We start from the raw sequence: 20168 nt of genomic DNA, 5'->3' as shown, positions 1-20168 counted from the left end.
TTCAACTAGAAATAATCACAAGGATAGAGATAGTTAGAGTCAGGGACAGATGGGGAGGGGGATTAGGGAAAGTTTAGTTGAGGATAAGTACTCTTTAAAAGATAGTATAAGAAAATAAAATCTTCAAATAAAAAAAAAGACTCACTGTTCCACTTCGTGATCTCTGCATGGGGAAGATATCTGGAGAGGTGCTCATGAGCCCAGAACTGCCAGCATAATTCTCCCCCCAGCTGTACAGGTTGGGATCTGGTGAGAAAAAAATAAACACTATGCACCATGTCTTACAAAAGTCATTGTTCCCAAGGTTTTCTGCAGTAGAAGAAAGAGGTCTGGGTATTGTGGTTGTAATATGAAGACTAAAACATGGCCACACAGACTGCCCGGAAACAGGCCTGACACAGAAGAATGAGCCTTTAGGCCAATGTTTCCCTACCAGGGTGCCTCCAGCTGTTGCAAAACTACAGATCTCAGCATGCTGGAAACTGCAGTTTTGTAATAGCTGGAGGCACCCTTGGTTGGTAAACATTGCTTTAGGCTACCTACGGTTCCTTTATTCGCACTTACTATCTTCCTCAGCGCCTTTCAGAAATGCACCAATTGCCCCAAGGTAACCTTCATGCCTGAGAAATAGTGCCTGAACTTCTCCCTATAGAGATATAAGAGAGATAAAAGATATTTTATTTAGCATCCCTTAATAAGGACTGTTCCATAAAAACAACCCCTGCCCATAGGCTCTATTAAAGGGGATACCCGAAGAAAAAATATCACATTTAGAAGGGAGTAAGACATAAACAGCATGAAATCTCCAGTCGCCAATTACTCCCTAATGTTTTACTGCCCTGAGCACTTCTAAGTCCATTTAAATACAATCCCTCCTTCCTTGAGCCAGAACTAAGCTGTAAGGGTACATTCACACTACGGAAATTCCGTTTGCAGCAGCTTCTTCTGAAATAGACACCTAAAAAGGAATAGTCCAGTGTTTTTAAACTTCTACCCAATGTAAAGGATAGGGGACAAGTGTCTGATCACAGGGGTGGGATTGTGGGGGGGGGCGACAGCTAGGACCCCTAGTGATCTCCAGAACAGCGCCTAAACCTCCCAATGAACAGAGCACAGGGTCAACACAACCCCTAATGTATTCTCTATGGAAGCGCTGAAGATCGTGTACTCGTGTATCTCTGCCACTCCCATACACAGTGCATGAAGGGGGTGGTTGGACCCCCCGCAATCAGACACTTATCCCCTATGCAAGTTTGAAAACTTTTTTAATGTCTGCGCTGATATTAAGCAATCTCTCATTTACTACAGTCTTAGAACTTGTTCAGTAAATCCAGCCAGAGGATTGAACAGGATTAATCTTCTCTCCCAATAAAATTACTCATTGAAAATTCCGTTGCAGAACTTCCAACATGAACCAAGCAGCAGACTCCTATTCAAATCAATAGAAGGCTGCTGCAAGCAGAATTTGCCTGAAATTTCATTGTGGAAATTCCATAGTGTGAACAGGGCATAAGAGAGGCATCTGCTCTGGCAGACTTGAGACAAGAAGAGGAAACCTCCCTTTACAGGTCTTGGATCTAGGCCTAGATAAGACCAAGCAGTAAAGTACTAAATCTGTAGATGCATATCAGTGAGGTCGTGTGAGGTTGCATCAGAGGCTTCATCGCAGAGGTGATAAAAAATAAATTTAAAAAAAACATTGTATTGCGTAAAGCAGTTTCTGTTTCATCTATTCTCACTTACTTTAGAGAAGAAGTTGATGCTGTATGTGATGGTGTGCATTGTCACGGGGTGACCTCGGATAAAGAATCCCCCAAAGTATACTTGAGAAAGGTTATGCTGTTTGGCATAGAGACAGGCCAGCTGGCCAATGTCATTGCTGATCATGTGTAATAAGCTTTTTGCCATGTCTTCTTTGGAGAATTCTACAGTACAAAAAATAAAAAAAAATGTTCAATAGATTTGTTATTTTCTAATTGTAGATTTGTTTTTATTCTGGTTTTCTGTACACTATATCGCCCTTTTGCAGCGTTAACTGCACTACCTTACAGCAGCCACATGGACCATGTAATCTAGGAATCCTAAAGGAGAGTGTTGTGGACATGCTCTGTGATGTGTGCAGGTAGAGGGGGAGGAGGGGAGCTGTAATCATCACCTTTTATCAATGATGTATCATGTGTTATTGCTTATTTAAATAAAAAGGTAATTTGGCTGTGAGTTGCCAATGTAGACATTACTTATCCTGCCTAAAAGGAGCCAGTCCTGTTTTTTTTTTTTTTTTTTTTTTTTAAAGTATCCAAAACTGCACCACAGTGTGCCATGTGAACGTTCCATTGAAAGAGCTTTCAACTGAATATGCCATATATATTTGACAGATGAGTGTCTATTCCCAACCAGAGTGCCTCCAGCAGTAGCAAAACTACTACTCACAGGATGCCTGGACATCCAAAGGCTGTCCAGGCATACTGGAAGTTGTAGTTTTGTAACATCTGGAGGCACTCTGGTTGGAGGACACTGGTCTAACCAATGGGACTTGTGCAAAGCCTTAAAAGGGGTACTCCACTGGAAAAAATATATATATATATATATAATTAAATCAACTGATGACAAAGTTAAACAGATTTGTAAATTACTTCTATTAAAAATTCTTAATCCTTCGAGTACTTACAAGCTTCTGTATGCTCCACAGGAAGTTATTTTCTTTTTGAATTTCCTTTCTGTCTGACCACAGTGCTCTCTACTGACACCTCTGTCCATGTCAGGAATTGTCCAGAGGAGGATAGGTTTCCTATGGACAGTTCCTAAAATGGACAGAGGTGCCAGCAGAGAGCACTGTGGTCAGATAGAAAGGAAATTTAAAAAGAAAAGAACTTCCTGTGGAGCATACAGACGCTTATAAGTACTAGAAGGATTAAGATAAGTAATTTACAAATCTGTTTAACTTTCTGGCACCAGTTGATTTAAAAAAAAATTTTTTTTTCCAGTGGAGTACCTCTTTGAAGCAGTGCTTCCCAACCAGGGTGCCTCCAGCTGTTGCTAAACTACAACTCCCAGCATGCCCGGACAGCCTCCGGCTGTCCGGACATACTGGGAGTTATAGTTTTGCAACAGCTATAGGCAACCTGGTTGGGAAACACTGCCTTTAAGCATACCTGTCATTTCAGGTGACTTTTCAGGATAAGCGGCCCGTGTGTAGGGTCATGCAATCACTATTTTCGTGGCCTCACTGTCCAATGATTAGACACTTAAGAGGACTTACTATGAGCAATAATTGCATAGATAGTAGCATCATCAATGGTGGTTTTGCCTAATATTTTTAATCAGAAGTTGTTCGGACATACTATCACAGAGCCGTATTGGGGTTCATTACCTTTATCTACAGTGGCAGACTTGCCAAAGCTACTTGCAATCAGATTTCCTGTTAATCCTAAGATTTGGTAAGCGCCTCCATATATATCTTTCACCAGCATGTCCACATTTGTATGTTGTCCTTTGGAAGCCAGCTGTAGCAATTCATCAAACTTCTGTAAAAGACCAAAAAAATAAAAAAAAGTTAGAGCTGGCAGCCATTCCTTCAAAGTAATAACGCAGGGGTTGATACTACTACATTGAGCCAACTGGACAATCACTCCATAAATTAAGGCTTAACTGCAAGAACACTCCAGTGACAGGATATCAGTTTATGGTTTATTCACACGTACAGTATCCTGCGCAAATTTGATGCTGCAGATTTTATGCTGCAGAGTTCAATTTAAACTAAATGACTGAACACAGCATCAAATCTGCAGCATCAAATATGCACAGGATACTGTAGGTGTGATAGACCCTAAATCTTCCGCAACTTCAGAGCCTGAGACTACAGTAAACAGGATGGAGTTTTAAGTTCCTATGGGACGTTAGGCAAATCTTTGTTCTGATCACTGTAGTCTCAGGCAAGTCTCTTGTGGAAGATTTAGGGTAGGGACACATGTACAGTACATGCAGCATATTTTTTTGCTGCCAATTTTCCTCCCCATTGAGGAAAATCAGCATCAGAAAATATGCAGCAAAATACGCATGACCTTACCCTTAAACACTTATCCCACTGCTGGAGCGCGATTGCAGTTAAGCTTTGAATTAAAGAGTTTTCCAACCATAAGGGGATAGCAAAGAACTGCTGATAGTCAGAAAACCGCTTTAATGTCATGTACACATTTAGGGTACGTTCACACGTACAGGATCTGCTGCATATTTTCTGCAGCTGGTTTTGCTACCTACTGAAGTGAATGGGTAGCAAAACCAGTTGCACAATATATGCAGCAGATCCTGAACGTGTGAACGTACCCTTACACTGAAGAAATAGCCTTATATTACTCATCCGACAGAACAGAAGTAGCGGGTCCTGACCTTTGTCTTTGTAAGCAAAGCTCCGAGACCCCAGAAGGTGCCTCCTCCTATAGAGCTGCCTCCAATACGTTCAAACTTGTCTTCAGTCTCTACCTGCCAAAGAATACAGGGACTGTAATGTAATAGATTTTACTGAATGCTGGTTGTAGATCAGGCAGGTCGTGTCATGTATTCAGATGCTGATTAATCACAAGGAATGCAAGTTATAAAGAAATCCATGGTAATAAGACATATTTAAACATGGACATCACCTCTAAGTATGACCTACATATATTTTACTAAACAGGGTTAACCCAGTGTTTCCCATCCAGTGTGCCTGCAGCTGTTGCAAAACTAAAGCTCCCAGCATGCCCAGACAGCCTCTGGCGTGTGAACATAGCCTTTAGTTTTCTGCATGTAGCTTTCCGGAAGTTCCTATTCCTAGATACTATTGTGCAATTGTGGCACTAGAGAGGTCATGGTATTGCTAGAACTTGACACTATGGTAAGGTTATACATTCGCTCGCCACTTTATTAGGTACATCTGTTCAATTGCTGGTTAACACAAATAGCAAATCAGCTAATTGCATGACAGAAACTAAATGCATTTAGGCATGCAGACATGGTCAAGACAGCTTCCTGAAGTTCAAACCGAGAACCAAAATGGGGAACAAAGGTGATTTAAGTGATTTTTAACGTGGCATGGTTGTCGGTGCCAGATGGACTAGTCTGAGTATTTCAGAGCCTGCTGATCTTCTGGGATTTTCATGCACAACCATCTCTAGTGTACAGAAAATTGTCCAAAAAATTCCAGTGAGTGGCAGTTGTGTGGACAAAAATGCATTGTTGATGTCAAAGGAGAATGGGAAGACTGGTTTGAGAAGACAGAAAGGCAAAAGTAACTAAAATAACTACTTGTTACAACCAAGGTATGCAAATAACCATGTCTAAGCAGACGGGCCTTGAAACAGATGGGCTACAGCAGCAAAAGACCACATCTGTACTAAGCAAGGTTTACCTAATAAAGTGGCCAGTCAGTGTATATTCAATAGGATTCTTCACTATTCAGGACAGCTCAACATCATCTATCTCTAACCTACAAAGGCTGGGAACCACTGTGGTGCATAAATTATTGCGGAAAAGATCTATATTAAGACTTACCTTAACTATGGATACACCAGAACCTATGTTGACTAGTAAATAGGGAAAAATATTGGGGTGAGTGGTCTGAAATCGAAACTCCGGATCTGCATGCTTCATGTAAACAAACGCCTCATGAGGAATATTCTTTAGAACAAAATTACAGCCCTTTATTAGACAGGTCATTTCATCCTCCTTGTCAACTCTATAAAGAAAAGAGAAATATAGTGTATTGTTGTGGTATAATTACAATAATCATTGTGCAATAACCAATTGTATGTGTCTTGGGGCCTATTCATGTAAATCCTGAAAGCTGGAGCTACCACGGATAGAAACACTGGATGCATTGCCCTGAGCTTTCCCTCTCTGGTGCTTCGTAGGCCAAAATGGAACATGGCTCAAGACTAGAGATGAGCGAATTTACAGTAAATTCAATTCGTCACGAACTTCTCGGCTTGGCAGTTGATTACTTATCCTGCATACATTAGTTCAGCTTTCAGGTGCTCCGGTGGGCTGGAAAAGGTGGTTACATTCCTAGGACAGAGTCTCCTAGGACTGTATCCACCTTTTCCAGCCCATGGGAGCACCTGAAAGCTGAACTCATTTATGCAGGAAAAGACATCAACTGCCGAGCCGAGAAGTTTGTGACGAATCGAATTTACTGTAAGTTCGCTCCTCTCTACTCAAGACCTGTCGAGACCCTGAATTGAAAAAAGCTGCATTAAATAGGTTTAGATGTGGTGCAACCACACTGGAGGGAAACCATGCTGAATGACTGCACATACATAAACCCAGCCTTACAATGCAGATTAGAGATGAGCGAACTTACAGTAAATTCGATTCGTCACGAACTTCTCAGCTCGGCAGTTGATGACTTATCCTGCGTAAATTAGTTCAGCCTTCAGGTGCTCCGGTGGGCTGGAAAAGGTGGATACAGTCCTAGGAAAGAGTCTCCTAGGACTGTATCCACCTTTTCCAGCCCACGGGAGCACCTGAAAGCTGAAGTAATTTATGCAGGATAAAGTCATCAACTGCCGAGCCGAGAAGTTCGTGACGAATCGAATTTACTGTAAGTTCGCTCATCTCTAATGCAGATCACCACTTTAGGTCATCTAGAGCAGCGTTTCCCAACCAGGGTGCCTCCAGCTGTTGCAAAACTACAACTCCCAGCATGCCCGGACAGCCAAAGGCTGTCCGGGCATGCTGGGAGTTGTAGTTTTGCAACAGCTGGAGGAACCCTGGTTGGGAAACACTGCTCTAGAGGTCTTTAGGTCATATAGAGACCTCTGTCTCCCTGGGGAGGCACCTTTTATAATCGCCCATATGCTTTAAAACAGAATATAGACAGGTGCATTGTCAGCTTTACCAGGACACATGTCATCTCCCCCTTCAAGTCTCCCACAATGCTACTCATTTTGAAACAAATTCTTACTTTAATCCCAATTTCTTTTCAATAAGGTCTTTAAATTTGTAGGCACCCCCACCAGTGGCCTTGATAACCTTCGTCTCTGTATTCACCAGGTGATCTTTGATGAAGTCCAGACAGGTTTCTATGTAGGTGTTCTCAAATTTGATGAAATGCAGCCGGGCTGTTATCTCTTCTTGTTCTGATATTTCATATAATAATTTATGATCCGCATCCTAAACAAAGGAAGTGGCATTAGTAAAACACAGAAAACACCCTAGAGTTTAACCCATGCATGGCTACTTATCCCTGCCATATATAATGCTAGAAATATATAAATAAATATATATAATATAGTAAAAATTACCCATAAAGTCATGCTTTCATTTGCAGCCACTTCCATTGATACACCAGGCAAAGCTGGAGTGGAGTGTGAGAAATTAATTGTCTGGCAAAACTTAAAGAGTAGCTCCCACCATCACTTTTTTTTTTCTGTCCCTGCCTATTACCCATCTATCCCTAACCCCCTCCCTGCCTTTAATTTTTTTTTTTTTTTTTTTTTTTTTACATATTAAAAATGCTTTTTTGTCTGCCTGGTAGCGTGCTCACTACCAGGCAGACTTCCCCAGCAGGCACCACGTCACTGATGCCTGCTGGGGCCGGCACTTTCTCCCGTAGTTCACCTATACAGGGTGCCTCCAGCTGTTTCCCCACTGCAACTCCCAGCTTGCCCTGACATCTATTGGCTGTCAGGGCATGCTGGGAGTTGTAGTGGAGAAACAACTGGAGGCACCCTGTATAGGTGAACACCGGAGCACATACCGCTCCCCACCGCGCAGCCCGCAACAACAACAGCCCCCGTCGCGCCGCTCAGCTCAACTCACTCCCCCTCCCCCTTAGTTCACCCAGAGTACCCCCCCTCCCCACCGCGCAGCCCGCAACCCCCCCCCCCCGGCCCCGCCGCTCCGCTCAACCCACTCCCCCTCAGTTCACCTATTCAGTGTCCCTCCAGGCTTCCCCACTACAACTCCCAGGGCATGCTGGGAATTGTAATGGGGAAACTGGAGGCATACTGTATAGGTGAACAGTATACATAATACAGTGAACATAATACTTTACCTTGTCCCCGAGCCTGCGCGCGTCCTCTTCATTCAAAGCACTCGCTCCCGCCTGTTTGATTGACAGGCGGGAGAGAGCACAGCAGTGATTGAATTTCGACTCGTTGCCAGGCTTCAACGAGTCAAAATTCAGTGGTGACGTCACTGCTGAATGCATTCGGCCACTAGGAGGGCGACCCCTAGTGGCCGAATTTAAAAGTGATTTTAAACTGATTTAAAATCACTTTTTTAAATTAAACTACCGGTATATTAGAGATATGTTGTAGTACTTAAGTACTACAACATATCAATTTTTTGTTTTCATGACAGTGCCCATTTAACTTGCTCGGGACTTTTGATAAGTCCTATTTTTGGGCCGAGATTTTGGAATGAAAGACAGTTCTGGTAGTGGGGCCTTTCATCCCGCTTCCTTGGCCACTCCATGTTTTAGAAAAGACCAGATCAGCCAGGGTGCTGGAGACAAGCTCATCAATGGGTTTAAAACTAGCAGAAAGTTAGTCTGCAAAGAGGCTGAGAGGAAGCTGACCCTCTAATGGGAGCTGTACTCTGAAAGGCTGCAGCCTCAAAAATGGACTTTATGAAAATGGCCAGTTGTGAGAGATAACCCACTTCTGGAGCTGAAAGCAGTTGGCTCTGTCTTGTGGTAGCGTGCTGTGGCGATAGAGTGCTGCAGCCTCAGCTCCGAGATCGCCATTCCACCCTACAGCCTCAGCTCCGAGATCGCCATTCCACCCTACAGCCTCAGTCACAGCAATGTAATGCCTCGGCCGGTGAAAGGCTGAGTGGCAGTGTAATGTATTGGGTCAGGCCCGGCCTTCTTCCTAGTGCCCAGGCCCATTACATCACACTGCCGCTCAGCCTATCACCGGCCGAGCAATAAAATGGAGGAAAAAATACAGCAACCACCTGCAATTGAAAAAGGGAGCTGTAACTCCCGAAACGCGTCTTGCTTTATATTTATTTATTATTTACTTTGATTTCTTATGCTGTGAGAATAAATTATTTTGCATCAATACCCACGACTTGGGTTACTTCCTTGGGAGCGCCAACGCAGCTTTTTTCCCTCCAATACTTCTGTAACACGGGCTGAGGCAGGACATTGCTGTGGCTGGTGAATAGTTGAGCCGCAGTGGGACGTGTCAGGCACCACAAGCCAGAAAAGGAGAATGGGACGTCGATATTGGCGGCATCAGGGGAGCGGTAGAAGGTAAGTTAAAGGAGAACTGTGGTGAAACATTTTTTTCATTTCCCCTGTGCCCAGGCTGCAAAAACATAAAAAAAATAAAAAAAAAAAAAAAAAAAAAAAACACCTTCCTACGTTCCCCAGCTGCGCCGATATCGGCATCCTCCCAGTCCTCAGGTGCTGGTCTTGTTCCTGGGCTTGGTGACTCATAGTGCTCTCAGCATATTGCCGGCCGCAGCGATATCCCGCCTCCGCCAGTGATAGGCTGAGCGCACTGTAAGGAGCCCGGGCATCAGGGAGAAGGCGGGGCCGCCGGGGCTCCTTACATGACAGTGTGCTCAGCCTATCACCAGCCGAGGCGGGACAACGCTGCAGCCAGCGATACGCTGAGCGCACTATGAGTCACCGAGCCTTGTAACCAGGAAGAAGACCAGCACTGAAGTACCGGGATGCCGATATTGGCGCAGCTGGGGAACGTAAGAAGGGGAGTTAAAGTTTTTAATTTTTTTTTTTTTTTTTTTAGTTTTTGCAGCTCGGACACAGGGGAAATGGAAAAGGCTTCACCACAGTTCTCTTTTAAGCTTTATGTTTATTCTGGCAGCCCCGTCAGAATGGATAAGAACATTTCTTTACTGGAGTTCTCCTTTAATGTGCGTTAATTGTAAAAAAAAATTTTTTTTTTTGGTGCTCTATCACAGTCTTTCCCAACCAGTGTGCCTCCAGCTATTGCAAAACTACAACTCTCAGCATGCTGGGAGTTGAAGTTTTGCAACAGCTGGAGGCACACTGGTTGGGAAAGACTGCTCTATCACATATCAAAAGTTTTAATATGTGACAGTGCCCATTTAAGCGTTTGAGTCACAGGATGTCAGCTTTGAGACATAGGAGATCTCTTCAAACTCCAAGAAATGTAAATATTCTGATTTTGGCTGGAGGCTTAAAATATTGTAACACTTATCTGATTTAGATTGGTTGCACAATTTAAACATGCAGTATAAAAAGTTACCTTTCCGGAGTGATCGAATGACCTGACTTTGGCTACCTTGTGCTGTACAGTAGAATAATAGGCCAACTTTGTTAGGGAGCCACCTGGGGAGGAAAAGCCGACATAAATGAGAATAAATCCCACCAGCAGCTGACACAAGCAGTTTGCTCAGTGCTGGATGGACAATGATACGTAACAAACCTACAAAAGAACTATAATCAAGTGCACAAAAGATAATTAACACAATGGGAAAAGGGGCTGGTGGGATAAAACTATACCGCAATGCTGCAAATGGCAAAACAATGGCAAATAAATGACCCCGGTCCCTATTGAAATCACAATTTCCCTACGTTTTGAACCGTATACGGCTGGGGAGAGGGGGCGGAGAGTCGGGGGCGGGGCAACCGCATGCGGTCCCCTATCTAATGTATTTCAATGAGCGACCGGAATGAAACGCTGCCTCCGGTCGGCTCCGTTTTGCCCCGTATAAGGTTTCCCGACCGGACCTACAAACGCTGTCGACAGAGTTTGTAGGTTCTGTCGGGAAACCGTATACGGGGGCAAAACGGAGCCGACCGGAGGCAGCGTTTCACTCCGGTAGCTCATTGAAATACATTAGATAGGGGACCGCATACGGCAGCATGCGGTTGCCCCGCCCCCTCTCCCCAGCCGTATACGGTTAAAAACGTAGGGAAAACGTGGTGTGCATGTAGCCTAATACGGGTGCATTTTTGCAACTGTACAATGGATCCAAGCCTTGTTGGACCAATGGTGACCAGAACCATCGTTGATCCCTATGATGCCTTTAGTTCGGGTCATTAGATCCACGATTAGGCCAGGACTCGCTTCTGTAGCATTAAATTAGGCTGTGCTCACGTGGCGTCATTTTTGCAGCAGGCACCGACTCATCAGTTGGCGCTAGGACCACTCAGAAATGCGTCGTCTCCATGGAGGGAAATGCTTTTTAGAGCGGATTCAGCAGAAAGAATTGACATGTCGATCTTTCTGCAGAGGCTGGAATCAGAATTTTCACGCCAGATGTGTCCGGCATGGAAATTCTGCCAGGGTGCAGCAGAATCCCATTGAAAACAATGGAAATTTCATCCATAACTGGCCTTTTGGCCAATTTTACAACTTTTTGCACACTGTTTGGCTCTATGTCAGTGGTCTCCAAACTGTGGACCTCCAGATGTTGCAAAACTACGACTCCCAGCATGGCCGGACAGCCGTTGGCTGTCCGGACATGCTGGGAGTTGTAGTTTTGCAACATCTGGCGGTGGACACATTGGAGACCACTGTTCTATGTAAACACCTTTAAAGGGGTACTCCAGCCCTAAGACATCTTATCCCCTATCCAAAAGATAGGGGATAAGATGTCTGATCATGGGGGTCCCGCCGCCTGGGACCCCGCAATCTAGCATGCAGCACCCACCTGTGAGCACTGCAGGAAGTGCTGGAGGCTCCAAGTCTTATGCCTGCCGACTAGGGGGACGGAGCATTGTGACGTCACGACTCCAGCCCCGTGTGATGTCAAGCTCTGTCCCCTCAATGCAAGTCTATGGGAGAGGGCGTGATGTCACACGGGGGGGGCGGAGTCGTGATGTCACAATACTCCGTCCCCTTGGTTGGGAGGCATAAGACTTGGAGCCTCCAGCGCTTCCAGGTGCTGCATGCTAGATTGCGGGGGTCCCCGCGATCAGACATCTTATCCCCTATCCTTTGGATAGGGGATAAGATATCTTATGGCCAGAGTACCCCTTTAAGTTGCCATCATTTAGCACCACCTGATCAAAAAGTCTTTAAGCCAATGTGAACAGAACCTAAATTACATATAATCAACTGACTTGGTGAAAACTGCTAGTTAAATACCATAATTGCATGTAGAATGAATGAATGAATGAATGAATTAATATTTAACTTTTTTCTTGTATATGTAAAAATGGGCAAATTACAAACTAAAGCGGGGTTAACTAACTAGGGTGCCTCCAGCTGTTGCAAAACGACAACTCCAAGTATGCTGAGAGTCGTAGTTTTGCAACAGCTGGAGGCCCAACCCGATGTACAACCAGATTAGAAACATGGGACTTGTCTATAGGGTTCACCCCTAACCTAAAACTCTGGTCCTGTGCCTTTTCCATTCTAGAACTATTTCCCTTTTAACCTAGCAAACAAAGTTTACTCACTTAGTGCCAGGGAATAGTTGTGTCCCAGATTCTGCTGACCTAGACTAGTACTGACATATTATGCCAGCGGAGATAAAGCTGTCATATTTGACTATTTATTAAGCTTATTAAAATTTCCATAACGGTCGAGGCAAAGGTAAAAGGTCAGGACGGCTGCAACTGATCTGTATGCCTTTGGGCTCTGGCTAAACTGCAGGTAAAGTGCTTATTTAGGCAATGGGGGTGTATGGATTTAAAGAAATAATTCTAGCAACCTCGTAACCATCACCAGGTCTCCAACTGTGGTAGAATAATTGAAATTGGTATTAGTTGCTGAGCTGCATGAGCCTAAGGGTAAGGCCGCACAGAGGCTTTATGTAGTGAGAATTTCTCATTTTAACAGGCGTGCACTCAACTGCATGTAACTCAATGGGTTCACACCACGATTCGTGCCTCAGGTACAGATACATTGGGAAACTGTCAAAAAGACGTCAGACGTATCCGTGCTCGGACAGGCAAGGACCCCATTTATTTCAATGGCCCTGCAGTAGTCAGCTAGGGACTACATTTTGGACATTTTCCACATGCATCTAGGCCAAAAGTTATATATACAGTGCTCCCTCAAGTTACAATATTAATCGGTTCCAGGACGACCATTGTATGTTGAAACCATTGTATGTTGAGACCAGAACTCTATGGAAACCTGGTAATTGGTTCTAAAGGCAGGAAAATGTCATCCAAAAATAGGAAAAAGTGAGGATTAAAGCAAAAATATGTAGATAACTAATATTAGATAAAGCAAATCTTACATATAAAAGTAATAAAGATCTGCTGGGAGCTGTAAATCACTGCCTATGTCAGTGTTTCCCCAACTAGGGTGCCTCCAGCTGTTGCAAAACTACAACTCCCAGCATGCCCGGACAGCCTTTGGCTGTCCGGGCATGCTGGGAGTTGTAGTTTTACAACAGCTGGAGGCACCCTAGTTGGGAACCATGGTCTATGTAGAGGACAGGAGCTTCTTCATGAATATTGTATGTATTGTACAGGACCCTGGAGTCGCCCTCACCTGGTGTTAAAGGAGCAGCTAACCCTGGTACAGGTAAAGAGTACAGAACATGTAATACCTCCCTGTACTGTAGGGGGGCGCTACCAGACACCAGTCAGTGCATACGCTTCAGTAATACAGGGGTTTTACCAGTGAAGATCTTACCAATCAGAATGGACATTGACAGATTATGCAGATCTGGACTGTCCGTACATTGTATGTTGAGTCTGGTTTCAACTTACAATGGTCCAGAAAAGACCATTGTATCTTGAAACTATTGTATGTTGAGACCATTGTACGTTGAGGGATCACTGTACTTGAAAAAGTGACCGAACATAGTCAATAGCTCAGCGTTTCCCAACCAGGGTGTCTCCAGCTGTAGCAAGACTACAAATCCCAGCATGCCCGGACAGCCAAAGGCTGTCCGGGCATGTTGGGAGTTGTGGTTTTGCAACAGCTGGAGGCACACAGGTTGGGAAACTGTGTTCTAGCTGGTTAGAACCATTGGAATTAATAAGGTCAGTGTCTGTCCAAGCACTGATACGTTGGCATTCCATTTTGACAGTGTCGCAATGTGTCTGTGCCTTGGAGACACAAATCGTGGTGTGATCAAGCCCTAAAATGAAAAACTGTCACAGCACCGCTTTCAATTGACATTTTGCTCTTAAAAACCGAAGGCCGCGCTGTGATTAGTTGCTATGCCTTGCACACTATATCTTTTGCACATATTACCGTATATACTCGAGTATAAGCCCCCCTTCGGCTTATAATCGAAAATGCCCCCCCCTCTGCTTATACTCGAGTGAACTCTCCCCCTGTCAATCCCTTTCAGTGGTCTTCAACCTGCGGACCTCCAGATGTTGCAAAACTACAACTCCCAGCATGCCCGGACAGCCATCGGCTGTCCGGGCACGCTGGGAGTTGTAGTTTTGAAACATCTGGGAGGTCCACAGGTTGAAGACCCCTGCCGGGCCTTCATCATCATCCAGACCCCCCTTTAGTTTTCTACTCACCTCCCCTCGGTGGGAAGGAAGGGTGAGCTGGTCCGGGCCATCTATGCTGCAGGGACCGTCCGGTGGGGAGGGTTAGTCGTTCCGAGCTGTCCATCTTCACCGGGAGGCCTTCTTCTCTGCTCCGGGCCCGGCCCTAGACTAGTGACGTTACCTTGACAACGACGCACAGGGACGTCCCTGCGCATGAATGTCCCTGTACGTCGTTGTCAAGGCAACGTCACTAGTCCGGGGCCGGGCCCAGAGCGGAGAAGAGGGCCTCCCGGTGAAGATGGACAGCCCGGAACGACTAACCCTCCCCACCGGACGGTCCCTGCAGCATAGATGGATAGATGGCCCGGACCAGCTCACCCTTCCTTCCCACCGAGGAGAGGTGAGTAGAAAACTAGAGGGGGGGGGGGTCTGGATGATGACGAAGGCCCGGCAGTGGTCTTCAACCTGCGGACCTCCATATGTTTCAAAACTACAACTCCCAGCATGCCCGGACAGCCGATGGCTGTCCAGGCATGCTGGGAGTTGTAGTTTTGCAACATCTGGAGGTCCACATGTTGAAGACCACTGATTGAAGGGATTGACAGGCGGTGATGATGACAGGGTGATGATGACGGGGGACTGGATGATGACAGGGTGATGATGACGGGGGTCTGGATGATGACAGGGTGATGATGACGGGGGACTGGATGATGACAGGGTGATGATGACGGGGGACTGGATGATGACAGGGTGATGATGACGGGGGTCTGGATGATGACAGGGTGATGATGACGGGGGTCTGGATGATGACAGGGTGATGATGACGGGGGTCTGGATGATGACAGGGTGATGATGACGGGGGTCTGGATGATGACAGGGTGATGATGACGGGGGTCTGGATGATGACAGGGTGATGATGACGGGGGTCTGGATGATGATGACGGGGGTCTGGATGATGATGACGGGGGTCTGGATGATGACAGGGTGACTGGATGATGACAGGGTGATGATGACGGGGGACTGGATGATGACAGGGCGATGATGACGGGGGACTGGATGATGACAGTGGTGTTAATGACGGGGGTCTGGATGATGACAGGGGGGGGGGGGGGGGGGATGATGTATTTCCCACCCTAGTCAATAACTTTTCCAGGGTTTTTGGGGTGAAATTAGGGGCCTAGGCTTATACTCGAGTATATTTATACCTTTTTCCAGTAAGGCCTTGTTCCCATCACCGCGGGGCTCTGTTAAAGGGACAAAAGTTGAACGGACAAAAAATAAAAAAATACTGTATATCTGGTATTTTTATCAGCTTACCTCCCCTAAAATAATGATAATAAAAGACTAAATATTAATAATAATGATAATAAAAATTATTATAATTAAAGTATTTTAAAAAAATGAATTATTATTATTAATAAAATAATTGACACCTGCCGGACCCCATCCATATCAATAGGGTCTGCCGGTGTCAGTTGTGCTCTGACCCGTTTAGGATCTGTTTGGCGCAAACAAAACAAAAAATAGATGCTGAACAGACCCTAAGCAGGATGTAGCTTGGTGGTAAAGTGATGTAAACTGCCCGACAAACCGAGGGGTCTACTGAGGTGTCGTTGGTGCCCGGCATTTAAATATAGGGCAATGCTGATATTTTTGTGGTTCTGCTCTCACGATTGAGAAGACAGACCAAAAAAAAAATAAAAAAAAATAAAAAAAAGATGTGAACAGAGCCTAATTCTATATAAATAATCCTACAAGAAAAAAGTATATGAAAAGATATGCCCTCTAGGTAGAAATAGACATCTACAGAGCGATTCTCCTGATCATATGATGCACCCAAGGTTTATATAACAATAAGCTATTTTTCTTGTATAAATGCAGCTCGTTTCAAATCCAGAGCAAAACGCGGTGCTTTTATATAACAAAACCGCTTATGGTTATATAAACTTTGGATGCATCATATGACCAGGAGAAGTGCCCTGTAGATGTCTATTTTGGATATTAATTCCATATGTAGACTGTAAAGGGGTGCCAGAAGGTGGATATATGCATTAACAGTGTCTGGAGGAGGTCATGTGATTCCCTTTAAGTACTGCAAAAATAGCCTGAGAGACACAGCTAAATAAAGAGCTCTAGAAAGATTAGCTTTAGCTACCTGTCCAGATAGAGTACTGGAGCTTTTATCCTTCTCAACAACTGAACGCACAAGGTTAAAAGACATGGATGAGCTCAATAGACAGACAAGAAGGATAGAGCCAGAACATTAAAACCACTGACATGTGACGTGAATTACACTGATGATCTTGTGACCATGGCTCCTGTCAGAGGGTGGGATATATTAGGGCACCGCCAATCCTTAGCTCGCCCAGTGCTGTCAGCAACTCCTTTTGGCTCCCTAGTTTTCACAGCAGCCTCCCTCTGCTTTCCCTATGGTGTCAGCGGACCCTTTTGACTCCCCCTGTAGTCACAGGACCCCCCTCTGCTTTCCCTATGGTGTCAGCGGACCGCCTTGGACTCTCCCTGTAGTCACAGAAGCCCATCTTGCTTCATCCTTAGGTGTCAGTGGACCCCTACAACACCCTAAGTCAGTGTTTCCCAACCAGGGTGCCTCCAGCTGTTGCAAAACTACAACTCACAGCATGCCCGGACAGCCTTTGGCTGTCCGGGCATGCTGGGAGTTATAGTTTTGCAACAGCTGGAGGCATCCTGGTTGGGAAACACTGCTCTAAGTAGTCATAGAAGATCCCTTCCTTCCACTCATCTCCCCCCCCCCCCCCCACCCCCAACAGGTGTCAGCTCAGCAGACAGGTCCCCTTTCCCCATGTACTATGCAGCACTTTATACCAGTGTTTCCCAACCATCGTGCCTCCAGCTGTTGCAAAACTACTGTGACGTCCCAGTACGGGATGATGTGGCCCCGTACTGTCCTGTCAGGCAGAGTCCCTTCATGTCCCCAGAGCTCCCCTGCAGCATACCCCCATTATGTATATAGGTTTGCCTTATTTAATGTACTGTTGCTTTAGTGTTTGTACCACATGATTGTTACCCAGGAGGCTCCAGTGACCAGGTGACCAGGTGACCCCCCCCCCCCCCCCCCCCCCCCCCAAGTGACCTATGGGCTCCTTGCACAGTCCCCTATATAACCAGGGGAGGGGCTGCAATCTCTCTCTTTCCAGCTGAGGTCCAGTCCAGTTGTTCCAGTGTCTGTGTCCAGAGCATTGGAGACCTAAAGTCCTGCAGCCACAAGTCGGTCATCAGTAAGTCAAGTCATCTTATTGTCAGTCATCATCTCTGTCAAGTCCATCTGTAGTCACCGTGGCCTGCACTAAAGTAAGTCTAACTACTGCAAGTACCAGCAAGCCTGCGAGGTCCCCGTGTTACTGGTCACCTCCCGGTGATATTTGGCTGTACTGCAAAGACTAGATCACCTGTCTCGCCTCAGTAAAGCTGCTGTTATCCTTAAAGGAGATGTCCAGTACGGACTATTCCTATTCCATCCTGCCCGGGCTTCAAAAAAAGAGAAAACAAACTTTCACTTACCTTCCTACATTCCCCCGGAGCTCCGTAACAGCTGATCGGTCGGCTGGGCTCCCTACTTCCCTTAGCCCGGGACGTCATACGGAACTTCAGCCTATGACCGGCCGCAGCGATATCCCGCCTCGGCCGGTCATAGGCTGAAGCGCCGTGTGACATCCCGGGCAAAGGGAAGTAGGAAGTAGAGAGCCCAGCCGACCGATCAGCTGTTGCGGAGCTCTGGGGGAATGTAGGAAGGTAAGTGAAAGTTTGTTTTCTCTTTTTTGCAGCCTGGGCAGGATGGAATAGGAATAGTCCGTACCGGACATCTCCTTTAATCTGACGTTGGTGTCTTCATTGCCCCTGCCTAACCCAGGATCAGCGATATTACCTTCGGATGGCTACACCACGCACCATGAATGGAGGGGGCGTGGAGTGACATCACGTCCCCAGTCCCGGAAACCTGGAGGTTTCCGAAACTGGAGATTCAGCACCCGCATAGAATGCGGGTGCTGCAGGGAGATCGCGGGGGGTCTCAGCACCGGGCCCCCCGCGATCAGACATCTTATCCCGTATCCTTTGGATAGGGGATAAAATGTTTTTGCCTGGAATACTCCTTTTATACCATCTACCCCTGGGGCCATAACATCTGCCCTGCAACTCACACCCTCACAGCACACTACAATGCCCAGCATGCACAGCCAAAGGCTGTCAGGGGGTACAAAAGTTCTGTGATTCCAGCAGTGTCACGGGTGCCAGAAAAGAAAGAGCGTTATAAGAGGTTATTCAGGAATAGAAAAACATAGCTGCCTTCTTCAGAAACAGCATCACTCTTGTGCTCAGTTTGTCTGTGGTAATGCAGCTTAGTTCAGTAAATGGAGTTGAGCGATAATACCACAATGTAACCTGAGGACAGGTGTGGTGCTCTTTTTGAAAGCAGCTTTGTTTTGTTTTGTTACTCCCGAATAACCCCTTCTTATTATTTGTTCATAAAAAAAAAAAAAAAAAAAAAAAGTTTTGTGGGTGCTTCTTCAAGTCGGTATGACAAAAACAAAAAACAATACCCACCTTGTATTGTTTCTGTCATGTTTATAACTTAAAAAAAAAGTTTTTAAATAGTTTTAGAAAAAAATAAAATTTGAATTGCCATTTTCTGACACCCCTTTACAATACCCCCTTTTCTTTTTTCCCTGCCTATAGAGCTGTAATAAGGGTTAATTTTTGTGCCACAATGAGTAGTTTTTATTGGTACCAATTCGGCATAGATTGGACTTTTTTTTTTTTTCTCTTTTTTCATCGCTTTCTATTAAATTTTCTCCTGGGATGTCCCATGACAAAAATAAGTAAACACAATTCATATATTGATGAATTCCATACGAACACCATAAGCATCTCCATAGGAATCTCTACTATAGTGCTTCACAACCAGTGTGACCCCAGCTGTTGCAAAACTACAACTCCCAGCATGCCCGTTGGCTGTCTGACCATGCTGAGAGTTGTAGTTTTGCAACAGCCGGGGGGGCCCACTGGTTGGGAAACCATAAAATACGTCCCACTTTACTGCTGTGGAAACTGTTACTGCAGGTTGTTTACTTTCTACTTCACGTCCCTGCAGGATAACCGAAAGGGCATGACTGTAAATGTAGTCCTGCCTTCCGTATTAACACATTCGCCTTGTCTCTGTTAGGACTACAACATCCAGAAATCTCCGCAGCCGCGAAGACTTCAGGTAGTTGTAGTTCCGAGTCTAGGTAGCGACTACGCGATGTGCGCTGAAATAAACTACACTTCCCATAAGGCCTTGCGGCAAAAGGCAACATTATAGTGTATAGAGGTTCTAACTTGCTACAACTGGCGGCAGCAGGAGGGTGATGGTGTGCGCGGGTGACCCGGGGTGCGGCACTCACCGATATCTATAGCGAAGCGCTTGGCGTTCTCTAGGTTGCGGAATATCTCGTCGGCGGGGAGGGTGATGCTTTTGTCCATGCTGGCTCCGCTCTTCCCTCTGCCTCCGCTCGCCGCCATGTTGGATGTCCCGCTGAGCCTTGCGCATACATTTGAATACGTTCTGCATATATTATGATAATGAGGCGGCACAGTGTGTCTGTATATATAGAGAGGGAGCCCCGCGTTACCATGGTGATCAGGTCACAGCCGACATAGTGGTCACTTCAGGGGGTGACAGAATTGTACATTCTAGACATAATCTCCGCACATATTGTTATTATTAACCTTTTCATGCCCATAGTCATTTTGGTAGTGGTTCAAC

At 45.6% G+C, this 20168-nt stretch overlaps 1 protein-coding gene across 3 annotated transcripts in view; it reads right to left on the bottom strand.

The window, feature by feature from the left end:
* Window positions 1–19961, bottom strand: part of PANK4 (pantothenate kinase 4 (inactive)) — a 57746-nt gene extending 37785 nt beyond the window's left edge. For 2 of the 3 annotated variants that reach the window (XR_008848492.1, XM_056544173.1), the window contains exons 1-9: window positions 19807–19961; window positions 10218–10300; window positions 6938–7146; window positions 5527–5710; window positions 4387–4479; window positions 3371–3524; window positions 1744–1925; window positions 565–646; window positions 146–246 (exon numbers count right to left, since the gene is read on the bottom strand). Coding sequence is in view for 2 of the 3 variants with exons in the window: in XM_056544173.1 (XP_056400148.1) it covers window positions 146–246; window positions 565–646; window positions 1744–1925; window positions 3371–3524; window positions 4387–4479; window positions 5527–5710; window positions 6938–7146; window positions 10218–10300; window positions 19807–19924 (1206 nt within the window). In the remaining variant the exon portion in view is untranslated. Of the gene's footprint in view, window positions 1–145; window positions 247–564; window positions 647–1743; window positions 1926–3370; window positions 3525–4386; window positions 4480–5526; window positions 5711–6937; window positions 7147–10217; window positions 10301–18967; window positions 19378–19806 lie in introns of those variants that run through there. The other variant, XM_056544174.1, reaches the window with a different exon arrangement.
* Window positions 19962–20168: the final 207 nt, after the last annotated feature.

The sequence above is a fragment of the Hyla sarda genome, chromosome 10, assembly GCF_029499605.1.
Source record: "Hyla sarda isolate aHylSar1 chromosome 10, aHylSar1.hap1, whole genome shotgun sequence".
NCBI lineage: Eukaryota > Metazoa > Chordata > Amphibia > Anura > Hylidae > Hyla > Hyla sarda.
The sequence above is the reverse complement of the archived record's forward strand: the minus strand, read 5'-3'. Positions and strand labels throughout refer to the sequence as shown.